This window comes from Triturus cristatus, chromosome 7, assembly GCF_964204655.1.
Source record: "Triturus cristatus chromosome 7, aTriCri1.1, whole genome shotgun sequence".
Lineage (NCBI taxonomy): Eukaryota > Metazoa > Chordata > Amphibia > Caudata > Salamandridae > Triturus > Triturus cristatus.
The window spans coordinates 295,778,044-295,790,493 of record NC_140590.1 but is presented as its reverse complement, the minus strand read 5'-3'; the positions used below and the strand labels follow the sequence as shown (position 1 = coordinate 295,790,493).

At 46.0% G+C, this 12,450-nt stretch overlaps 1 protein-coding gene across 1 annotated transcript in view; it reads right to left on the bottom strand.

Annotated features, from left to right (window-relative positions):
• The window catches only part of LOC146809488 (GTPase KRas-like), a 194,178-nt gene extending 185,124 nt beyond the window's left edge, over nt 1-9,054 (bottom strand). The window contains exon 1 of the mRNA XM_085616336.1: nt 8,913-9,054. Coding sequence (XP_085472462.1) covers nt 8,913-8,967 — 55 coding nt within the window. The 5' untranslated portion in view covers nt 8,968-9,054. The remainder of the gene's footprint in view (nt 1-8,912) is intronic.
• Between the last annotated feature and the right edge of the window lie 3,396 nt (nt 9,055-12,450).

The following is a 12,450-nucleotide window of genomic DNA, read 5'->3' as shown; positions in this document are numbered from 1 at the left end:
TTAGACAGTGGTCGAGTTCAGCCACCACCACAGCCCCTCCCCCCAGTCTGGCAGTTGCAGCCTCCAAACCTTCCTAATCTTGCCCTTTTAGTTCATGGCAATCCCGATGGTGGCAGGATCCGCCATCACCTCCACCACTGGCAGCCCCAACATCGGACAGGTGTGCTCTGCAGATCGTCCGAAGGGGCTACTCACCTCCCCTTCAAGACTACCTGCTCACTATGCCTCCATTTTACCACCGGCTGACGGAGGATCATCTGTCTCTGCTCTGGGAGGCAATCATGGCTCTCTTGGCAGAGGGAGCCATAGAGAGGGTTCCGGTGCCAGAAGTAGGCTGTGGTTGCTATTCCTGCAACTTTCTGGTCAGAAAAAAGGACAGGGGCCTTGGTCCAACCATTGATCTCGGAGCCCTCAACTACTTACTCAAAAACAAGCATTGGCATAGCCAATAGGTCTCGCCTTTGGGACCTTATAAGTGTTTAGCCATGCAACAGTTGCATAACTAAATACTAATAAGGTCCTAAAAGCGAGACCCATTTGGCTATGCATGATCAAACATCAAAGCGGCCGTGAAAGTAATTGCGGTAAAGCGCGGTGCGCACGCCCATGCACTGTAGCTCTAGGCTGGCCTGGTAGCACTTTTTGGAGCCCTCTCAATAAGTCTCGCCATACCAGCGCATGCGCTGGGTCAGGCGAGACCTAATGAGAAATTCCAAGGGCCCAGACTCTATGCCACCCTCCATGTTGGAGGCATCAAACTGTAGTCATACCGAAGCCAGGCAAAGATAAAATGTCAATGCGCCTATTACTGGCAGATCTCTATTAAATGTCGATATCAAGTTATTCACTAGCCTTTTGGCAGCTCGCTTAGGCCCCCTCCTAACAAATCTCACTGTCAAAGATCAGGCAGACTTTGTGCCCCATCATCAATGTAGCGATAACACGAAAATAATTCTACACTCAATTGAGAAGGCCCAGTGCTCAGACCGAGAGCAAATGCTCTTGGCTATAGACACTGAGAAAGCATTTGATCAGATCCACTGGCCCTACCCAGAAGCTACACTTAAACACTTCAGACTCAGCGAGAGATTCTGCTCTTGAGTTCAGTAATTATGACCATCCAGTTGCAACCATTCGGGTGAACAAGCAGACATCTGCCCGCGACAGTCCTGGCATTAAGAGGTGCCCTTCTGGTGGGGAGGAGCATGCCATCAGTCTTTACGCTGATGATGTTCTGATAGCCCAGGAAGAGCCACGCACTTGCTTCTAGACTTTCTGAACGAACTGGAGACCTTTGGTCACGTGGCAGGATTCAGAGTAAATGTGCACAAATTTCAAGCCCTCAACCTCTCTTGCATCGGCCTCACAAATGGCCCTATCCTGCATCCATCTGTTACAATAGGTGGCTACCTCCACCCCATACCTAGGTAAACAACTGACACCCTCAGCTAAGGCAACTCCATTCCTCAACTAGAAGACTTTACGCCAGCAGATTAAAACAGATCTAACCAGATGGAGGCCACTGCGCCTCTACTGGCTTGGTCAAGTGGCCGCCCTGAAAAGGTCAGTCCTGCCTAAGATTGTATTCCTCTTTAAGACCTTGCCAGTCGAACCCCCCACCTGAACAAAGCCTTCCAGCGTGATTTCAATTGTTTTGTATGGGCTGAAGGCCGCTCCTGCATGTGGAAAGAGCAGAGCTACAGAACTTCGAACGAGGGAGGCCTGGGCATCCTGAATCTTAAACATTACTACCAGGCGGCACAACTTTTCTTTCTTCTTTAATTGTCTCAGGAAGAATCGGAAAAGCACTGGCATTTCATGGCTAAAGCAGTGGCAGGGTAGCACCTTTGAAAAATCCCCTTTTTACATGAGAATGCCAGACCAAGTTTCTTTTCATCCCGCAGTACTAAAACCCTCTTAAACATCTGGGATCAGGTGAGCTAATGAAGAGGCCGGACCTCATTCCCCTCTCAGTTGACACTGCTTGTAAGCAATGTGGATTTCTCCTTGGGGCTAAAGCCAACAGCGTTTCATCAATGGCAACGAGTTGGGTGCTGGTCCATAGGCCCCTTGTTTGATAAAGGGGGTCCCTAGCCCTTTGAACAACTCTGCTCAGACAATGCAATCCTTGAAACTGAGCAACTGCATAACCTCCAGGTACGGCACTTGTTGATGCACCTCACAGTTCGACCTGGTGCACAACACCCTCTTGCTACCTTTGAAAAGAGGCTGGTGACTAAGACATCAGACAGTCGCCTTATCTCTGAACTATACGGCCTATTGCATTGACCCACCCCGCAGGTTAAAAGTCAACACGCAAATGGCATTGGGAATCGGTAGGAGCTTGGCCACTCATTGACCTAACAGGAATGATAGAAATTATACTACTGCGTGCGACACATGGTTCGTAACTCAGCCAGTATTGAAACAGCTACCAAAGCAGCCACATACTGGTACCTTGCGCCAGGCCACTTACATTGAAGTAACACCACGCGCAAACCCATGTGCTGGAAGTTTCCCTGGAATCTTACTGCACTCATTTTGCACATGCCCGAAACTCACTACTTATTGGACTCAATTACTGGATGACCTAGACACGCACCTCAGTACCCAACTTCCTCGATTTCCTGCCTATACAATTCTGGGGTTGTCCAACGCACTCACTTTCCCGGTTTAATCACGCAGGGGACGACAGATTGGATTGGCCTTAGGGGCAGCCCTACAGAATATCCTGAAACATCGGGGTAAAGGGCAGGGTTGGCTTCATCGGCTCTGGGGTATACTGGGGATGGAGAGATTACCCTTAACTCTCAGTACAGGTCATTTCATATCCTGAGCTCTGGCGTCCTTTCATCACTTTATTATCCTTGGAATACCGTGAACTCACTTGCCACAGATATCTCCACCTCCTTTGTCTGACTGACACTACTGTTGATCCCCGGCAGAGAGTACTAATTAGGATGACACGGCATAATATGCAAGACCACATTACTCATAATATTCCTTAGCACAGTGGTTCCAAGGGGGAGTTGGGAACTGTTGTGTATTCATGTTTGTGCTATGAAAGGTGAGCGGTATGAGCACATGGTAATGCTAGGTTTTCTTCGTTATGAAAACTATTAAAGAGATTTGAACTATAAAAAGGAGAAATTCAAGATACTCACATTGGCTCCGGTCTTGCAGGATGCCTATTTTCTCATTTCCGTCCTGCCTGCTCATCTGCCTTACTTGCCGTTTACGGTAAGCGGTGAGCATTTTCAGTTCACTATGATCCCTTTTAGCCTTACCAGCGCCCCTCAGGTGTTCACCAAGGTGATGGTTGAAGTTAATCTGCGCAGATCAGGGGTACGAGTCTTTCCCTATCTCTACGATAGGCTGCTGAAGACGGGCTCACCCCAGGCTTTCGTCTTCCACCTCCAGGCTATGGTGGACTTCCTTCAGTCGCTGGGGTTCACGATATTTAGGCTATGATACTAATGTTTCAGCCTCTATCCTTAATTTCGGTGAGACCAACTGCCTCCTGCATCTAGTGACACATGGGACCCGAAGTTCCAGAAGGCACAGCATCAGGGGAATCTCTCTAACATAGTCCAGACCTCTCATGGGGGGTTGTACTGGACTCCAAAGGACCTGCAGCGTGGCTAACAAACCGCAATTGGGTCAGAGGCAGGTCCCTCTCCCTTCCTCAACCAGATCTCACAGTAGTGACAGATGTGTCACTCCTGGGATGAGGATGCCACCGGGCAGAAGTGGAGATCAGAGGACTCTGCTCTCTGGTGGAATTCAAAATACACATCTGTTCGCAGTTTCGTCAACACGATTCTTATCTAAATTTCATTATATGGTTTGTGTTCCATTATCATGTATCAATATAAAATAATGTGCAATGTAATAAAGTATATAAATTGTAAAAGACAGGATGTAAATATTGTACATACTCATGCATTGATTGTGTAGTACGATTCTATCCCTATTTATGTTCATGTAGCATTAGCTTACAGCTAGAAATAAGCTATGTATGACTCTACACTAGGATGATTTTCTCTCCAATTTCTCTTCCCCTTCCTTTTTCTTTTGTTTATGTCTTCTTTTGTTAACATGGAGTATTCAGTACTGGCCGCCATTATGCATAATCTGCATAAGTATATATATATATATATATATATATATATATATATGTGTGTCTCAAATTGAAATTGTAAATAGCCTATAAAATTTCAAATCTAGGTGTATTTGTACCATATACATATTAATGTAACCATTACTTTGTATGTTGTTTATATATTTTATACAGCTTTAAGCATTAGACGGTTTCCTGGCGAAGGCTACATAGCCGAAACGCGCGTAGTTCTCCATCTACCGCATTGCTTCTAACAATATTATATGCTTAAATTTGTCAATATGATTGTCTGATGTTTTTTATCTGCTGTTTAGACCTTATAAATCTTGTATGCATATACTGTTTGTGCAAATAATTATCAATTGTATGCAAAAAAAGAATACTCTCAAAAAAAGATCAATAATCTAATAAGATCACATTGCAAGATAAAAAACAGAAAAATGAAAAATAAATATTTTTTATACCTCCCGATTTAATCCTTGTGTTTGTTGAGAATGGTTACTCTTTGACTTTACACCTAGTATTTGTTCTATTCCTCATTTATTTGCTTGCTATAAATTCCGTTTACATATATAGCCTCTGCAGAGGCAACACAATGTCCGCAGTTTTCTTGGGGCTGCCTGATCATTCCTCCTTAATTAAATCTGATTGCAAATTGATTTCTCAAAGGTCTTGTACATATGTTCCTATCTTCCCATTTCATTATGCCTCAGTGGGACCTTAATTTGTTTCTCCCATTTATGATGTATACTCCCTTCAAGCCCTTACACAATTGTCCCTTGGGCTGCTCACCATCAAAACAGCCTTTCTTGTGGCCATTACATCAGCCAGAAAGGCGAGGGAGCTTCAAGTTCATCATCCATGCCTCGCTATCAGATTTTCCTGACAAACTGGTGCTTTGCACTAGGGCCTCTTTCCAACCAAAAGTGATCGTACCATTTCATGTGGACCAAACTGTCACCTGGTCCATTTTCCACTGTCCTCCAACCCCCTCTAAAGAAGAGAAGTGACTACACCTTCTGGACCCAAAAAGGAGCATTGTTGTTTTACCTTGACGCACAAGAGCACTCCAGGGGAACAACCAACTCTTCGTGCGGTATGAAGGCACGAAGAAACGGTGGGCGGTGCAGAATCAGACCATCTCTTGATGGGTCATTCCCTGCATCAAGATCTGCTATCAGATATGCATAGGCTTCCTGAAAGCTTAACACTGCATTCCACCAGAGCCAAGGCTGTGCCCAATTGCATTAGCCCATGGATTTCCAGTCCTGGATATCAGTCAGGCAGGAACATGGGTGTCCCTGCACACATTTACCAAGCAATACTGCCTTGACAGTCAGGTCTGCAGGGACAGGCACCTCGCCCATTCGGTCCTGCAGGACTTCTTAGCTTACATTTTTCCACAGACCCACCTCCAGGGATGGTATTGTTTGGGTATCTATTCAAAAAGGTAAGGAATCTGCAGCTAGATGTCTATCAGATGAACAAGTTAGTTATCTTCGGTAATACCTTATCTAGTAGAGATCAAGCCACAGATCACCTGCCGACCCATCCATCCTCCCCAGAAGGATTTCTAGGGTCGGGGCTGATCCCTTTCAGGGCCCTAGTTTGAACACACCAGTGCACTTCATGGCTCTGCGCCCCTGGTATGGAAAGTCGTAAAAAGTAACTGATGTCAACTCGCCGAGGTGGCACCTATGTAAAAGTGATGCGTAAGTTACTTCAAGCATTGACAACACCACGCGGAGCCGACCAACACCACCTACCAGTGCCTAGGGGTACTGCTCACGAAAAATCTTCCGGATCCAGTCTGACGCATGGAGAAATTCAAAGGTAAGGTATCTGCAGCTCCATATCATCTCTACCAGTTAAGGCATTACCGAAGGGAATTAGCTTGTTCATTCAAACTACTGACCAACACATACAAGGTCCTACACAGCTGCAGACCAGCCAATTTGAACCACTGCTGTACTTTTATCGGCCCACCAGACACCTCCATTCCGCTTCCCTCTCTAACCCTCATCCCCGCATCAGACATAGCAGATGCGGATGTCACGCCTTCTACTACCCAGCAACGAGGACATGAAATAAGCTACCCTTTTATCTCCGGACCTCTTCATCTCTTTCAGAGTTCCAAAAGTACCTGAAGACCTCGCTATTCGGCTAATCAACTAGATACTGCCAGTGCATGGATACCCTCACAGGTGACAAACTGCTCTCTACAAATCTACTGATTTAACACACATCTGAAGAAAGGGAGGTCCAAGTGTCCTATTTCTGAGAAGAATTGAACCTACTGTGATAGGCGAACTTTTCAAGTAAGATTTGTCTGCAAAACGTAAAATGAAAGTCCTGCAATCTGCAGGTGCGGGTCATGGGAGATACCAGGAGAAGAAACACTAATGGAAAGGACCAACAGTGTCCAAAAATCTAATACATTGCATCTGACTTTGAAAGGAACCGTCTCCCAACTGTAAAGTGAATGCATCTCCTGTGCAGTGTATCTGACTCCTTGAAAGCAGGGTCAGGCACAAAATTTGCCTTGGTGCCACATGAATTATTTTTATCCACAGGTGTTCTTGGTCTGAAAAACCAGCGTACAAGCCCCAAATGCAATTTGAAAATATACAATTGCAGGGGGTCTCTCTTGGGTCGAATATCCTACCTGAAGTTATCATTAATTTCAGATAACTGTAACAATGAGGACCCCATTACAATTTTTCCTTATACAAATTAAATCTTGGCGCTTCATTAGCTACGAATAAAAAGTAATAATTCCAGCTATGAATTTTCTTCACTCAACCACAAAGGTCCTAAACTGAAAACATGTTCTTCGCCGAGCTTCAACTTAATGTCTTTTGGAGAACTTTGACCCGTGAAGAATAGCTTATTAGCTTTGACTCCAGATTGCAAATATTGGATATTTCTTCTCCCAGTTCCAGGCACTTGCTTAGTTTATGTGCATCCAATACAGTGCATGGAAGCTATTATCACTATGATTTTTTGAGCAAGCCAGCTCCTGTTCAGGACTGTAAAACTTAATCAAAGAGTTACAATGGGCAGGGGTGGCCAGGAAGGAGAACATGTTTTATTCCCGAGTGGGCTACCCTTAGAATTAAAAATTACACCTTAAAAGAAACCAGAGCAAGTAGCCGATGAGACAATAGAAAGAGCAACAACTGACTTTACACCATTCTACCTTTGCTAACAATGCGAAGGGGGTGCTGTGGTTACTACTGAATGGAAAAGGTCAGATTGCGTGGTCCCTTTGTTGGCAGTACTTTTATAGACCTTAGTGTGTCACGTTAGAAGGTTAATAGAACGTTGGCGGAATACAAATCATGGTAAAAGACAAAGTGACCATACTTAAGAGATGCAAACACTAGCACAGAGAACATCTTCAAATTGTCAATGTGCTACTGATGACCAGCACACCGATACAAGGTAAGTATGTGGACTTACACCCTTAAGAAGTTTCATACTAATCACAGGATGAACTGTTTTCTATTCTTTCAACAGTAAAGATTAACATTAAGTTGGGGGAATGAGACCCCTTTATTTACAAAACAGATACAAAAGGTACCCATGCAACGCAAAAACCTAAATTAATACAAAACGAATGCTTACAAATAGATGAATTGCAATAATCCAAAAGAGAACACATTCATGGTTTGAATCAATAAACGTTCTGGTAAGGTGTGACTTTAGCTAAGGGAGTTAAACGAATTTACTATGCAGAGCTATTACAAACATATCAGTCCCTGGTCCTACTTCTAGAGCTGTCAACACCAAGGAACATGCCAAAACCAAAAGTTAATTTCCCACCATTTCAAATAAGCACAAAATGCTTATAAAAAGGTAATATTCTTCAGTCTCATACACATATTTCGGCCCAGGAGTGGAAAACACGCGAGGGGCCACTTAAAAATGTTATCTTCATGAACCACCACAAAAAAAAAAAAACCCTCATCATCAAGGCCCCTCGTAAATACCAAGAGGCAGATTTACAAGCCCCTTGCGCCAATTTTGCGTCACTTTTCCCATGTTAAAAGTGACGCAAACGTGGCGCAAGGGGCTTGTAAATCTCCCCCCAAGTTCCTTCGTGTCAGCATGACGAACCAAGATATTTTTTTTTTTTAAAAAGCAGACACACACTTAACAGACAATAAGAAACCCTAAAGGATGAATGAGAACAAGTCACCACCCCCAAATATCCCTCTAGAATACAGGTATGCCCCTCCCAAAAAAATGCAATAGTGAAATCAATCATGTTGGCTGTAACATCTCCGTTAACCCCCGCCCCCCCCAACAAACATATATGCGCGTACATACTCAACTATCAGAAGCAAATAACATATCCAAATTAAAAACCCATCCAAAGCCGAACAGCAATCAACCCAAGCCCCCCACAACATGCTGAGCAAAAAGGCCGCCATCTCTAAAGTAATAACTACACCAGCCTGAAAATAACCACGAGAAAATGCATCAACATTTTAGATTATAATAACAAAGTCGAAAGCCAATAACTTCTAAACATTTCTATCCAAAGCGACCGAACGTGGCTCAATTGCCTTTCATCCATAGAAGCTTAAGAATGGAGGAAAGTTTACCAACACTTTCCAAAGCATTGTTGCCAAGGACATTAATTGTCCCACTTAAAGAAAAGTAGTACGAAACGTTGTTGGTTTTTTTTTTAGACACAAATCCCCAGCCACAAACATGCTGCAAAACAGCACTGCTGTGGAGATTAGAAAAAAAACACAAACCAAAACCACCACAACCCCGAACTAACCCAAATGGGCCGCTCCTCTCTTTTCGTATGGAGCCCCTGGAGGTACCATGTGCATGTGACAGAGGGGGCAAACTCTGTGGTCACTGTCGTCCGCCGCTAGGAGCCTCCATCCTGCAGCATTCACGGATCCCTCCGGGAGCACAGGGAAGCGGAAGCGCCCCAGCCCTATTCAGCCGAGTGACCAGTCCAGTAAGCCAATAGGAGGCCAGCAGAAACCCGTAGTTGCAGCTCTACGAGTCGGCCAATTAGAGCAAAGGAAAGGGCGGGCGTAAGCTAAATATTGCTGTTTAAAACCCTACATGGAAATGAAAGAAAGACTCCTCTCCACGGAAGACAGCTTTCTTTCCTAAACAGGAATGTGTACTCTTAACCCATCCCGTTGGCGGGCGGCGTTTCCTTTTTTTGCGTGCTGATCCTCAGAAAGAATACTGCTGAAGGAATTAAAGGTCTGGTCACGAAAATTACGCAGTATGACAGAGGCACCCTTATCTGTCACACAAAGCTATCAAAGCTCAGATTCTGAGGTGCTCTGGATATAGTTGTGTTTTTTGCAGTTTTTGGATAGCACGAACTCCTCAGGAAGGTATTGGAGCGCCTTAGATTACACAAACAGGGACGTCTTAAGGATTTTGGGAGCCACGGGCTAACCATATTTTGGGGGGCCCCCGTTCGGAACATCTTTGAATTTATTGTCAGGCCTATAAGTGCGTGTACATGATGCAGGGCAATAGATGGACAACAGACTCATGGTGTGCTGGTATGGACCGGAAGTCACGAGCGACTCCGGACCGTTTATTTAAAGCCTTCTGGCCACACCTGGTCAGAAGGTGATACTTTGTGTGCATGATGTTCTGGGTTGGGGTCTCAGCTCCCTGAGGCGGCTAACAACTAGACCGCTACATCCCATCCCAAGTCAGTTCAAAACCAAATACTAAAATGAAAGTGTGCACACATAGGGGCATAATATCAAGAAACGGCGTTAAAATTATCGCCGCTTTAGCAGCCAAAAACTACCGCTAAAGCGGCAATAATGGGCTTGATAATCTGCCCTTGAGGATTACCATAGAAGCCCATGTTCTGGTGTCAACATGGGCTTCTATTGGAATTCTCTGCGGCATATTATCAAGACCATTATCGCCGCTTTAGCGGCAGTTTTCATCCGCTAAAGCGGCGATCATTTTAACGTGGTGCTTGATAATATGCCCCATAGTCAGCAAGTCTTTGATTTGGCCTCGCCCTCGGGTGAGGTCTCAGATTGTACCAATGTTGCTGGATGCCTCCTCTCGGGCTAGCGCTATCCTCCGTGATCAACAGGTCTTCTGTTCTGGGGTCAACGGGAATCTCCGGAGTCGCCGGGATCAGGTTCGGGCTACCCGTGGCGTTAGGGATGCCGTCTAGGCGTCCACTTCCTTCGTCAGGAGACACCTCGGTCTCGGTCTCTCCCTTTCTGAGACAGGTACTCTCTTGAACCATGAGATGTTCCAAGTGATGTCCTCTCCATCCTTCGCGGCTGTCATGGCAGTGCCCTTGACCGCTTTGACAAGCCATAGTCCTGGTTCATAGGGTGTGCGGAACTTGCCTCCGCTGCGACGGTTTCTCACTAGGACAACACATCCTGGCGTCATCGGTCGGATCTGTGCTCTTCGCCGTCTGCTCACTCTCTCGTTGTTGGCTGACCTCCTGGCTTGAGCACTCACTGGGTCATAAGGTTCAGGTTCCCAGTTATCTGCTACTGGGATGTTGTCCCGTCTCTGCCTAGATAGCATCAGCGACCACGGGGACCTTTGAGTTGTGCAGTGTGGAGTGCTCTGGTACCCCGCAGGAATCTCTGGAGAGTGACTTCTGGGTCTGACTGCTCGGCCACGGATATGCATAGAACCTTGTTCAACGTCTGCATGAACTGTTCTGCCTCGCCGTTCGCTTGGGGCCACTGCGGTGTAATGCGGTGATGTTTTACACCTAGGCGCGACAGAAATTCTTTGAATTTGTGGCCTTGGAATGGGGGCCCGTTGTCTGTTTTGACGACGTGTGGCAGACCAAACAGTGCAAATGTCTTGTCCAGCATTGGTAGCAGGTGGTCGAACGCAGTTGACGGTAACACCTCCACCACTGGGTATTTCGTGAAACCATCAATCAGGACGGCGGTCACTCGCCCGTCCGGAAGACTTCCAAAATCAAGACTGATCCATGACCAGGGGGCCGCCGGTGAGTTGACATGCTCGGCACCAGCGTACAAAGTCATCTACGGCTTCTTCTAGGTTAGGGAAGGTTTTCTCCCTTATTCTGGCTTTCATCCATCTCGTTCCTTGGTGACCTTCATGTGCTAGAGCGGTCACCCGATCCTAGAGGGTCAGGGGTATGACAATGCGTGAGCCTCTCAACACTACGCCGTTGGCTGCGGCGCTCAGTTCTTCATAGACTCTCCACACCTTCCCCAGACGGGACTGATCTACTTCGTTCCATCCACTCACGTCGTGGAGGAACCCGGACCACGAGATCTAATTGATAGTGCTGGAGTTGAAATCGCCCATCTCTCGATCCGGGGCAGCGGATGAGGTGCGGTTCCCTTGAACAACGGAATGAGCGGTTAGTGATCTGTTACCACGCGGAATGGGTGCCCGCTCAGGTATAGATGAAAATGGTTGCAGGCCCACTTGATGGCAAGTGTTTCGCGTTCAATTTGCGAAAACCTTGTCTCTCGTCTCTGTTGCTGTCAGTGACTTGCTTGCGAACGCTAGCGGGACCCACGTTCCTGGGTCTGTTTCTTGTGTCAGCAGGGCTCCCAGGCCCACGGGACTGGCGTCCACTATCAGTTCCGTTGGTCGTTTAGTATCGAAGTAGGCCATGGTCGTCTTTTCCAACAAAGCTGATTTCACCTTGCGGAAAGCTTCCTCCTCTTCTGGGCCCCATTTCCACTCAACGTCCTTCTTTGTCAAGTTCCGCAACGGCTCTGCAACAGTCGTAAGGTTGGGTATGAATCTCCCACAGTATGTTGCCATACTCAAGAAGCTTCGAACTTCCGACGCTGTTGTGGGGGCTGGGGCTAGTTGGATTGCCTGTGTGTAAGACCTGGGGTCTTTTTTTACACAAAGGCTGTTGAGAAAAACAAATGAATTCTCGTGCCCAAAGGGTAGAGAGGATATAGGTCAGAGTAACACCTCCCAATATCAATAGTTACACAATAATTTTACTCCAACTGACCATACAGTGGTCATTATTAGTACATGTAGATGGAATGATATGACGAACAGGGGAACTTATAACTTCACCACTAGGTGAGCAAGGAAGCAATTCCTTTTAATTTAAGTACCCTCACACACCCTAGTGGTGTCATGCTTCATCATCGGGTCACCCCGACGCCTAAAAGTCGGGGTGGGCTCAACCACAGTGTTGGGAGCGCTTTGAAGAAATTGCAGACCAGGGAGGCTATAAGATAAAAAAACCTCAGGCAGATCCCCAGTTTCCCTTTATTATTGGGTCTGTCTGGGTTGATTAAAAATAAGAGTAGGGGTATATATAGGAGTATTATGGTCCTATG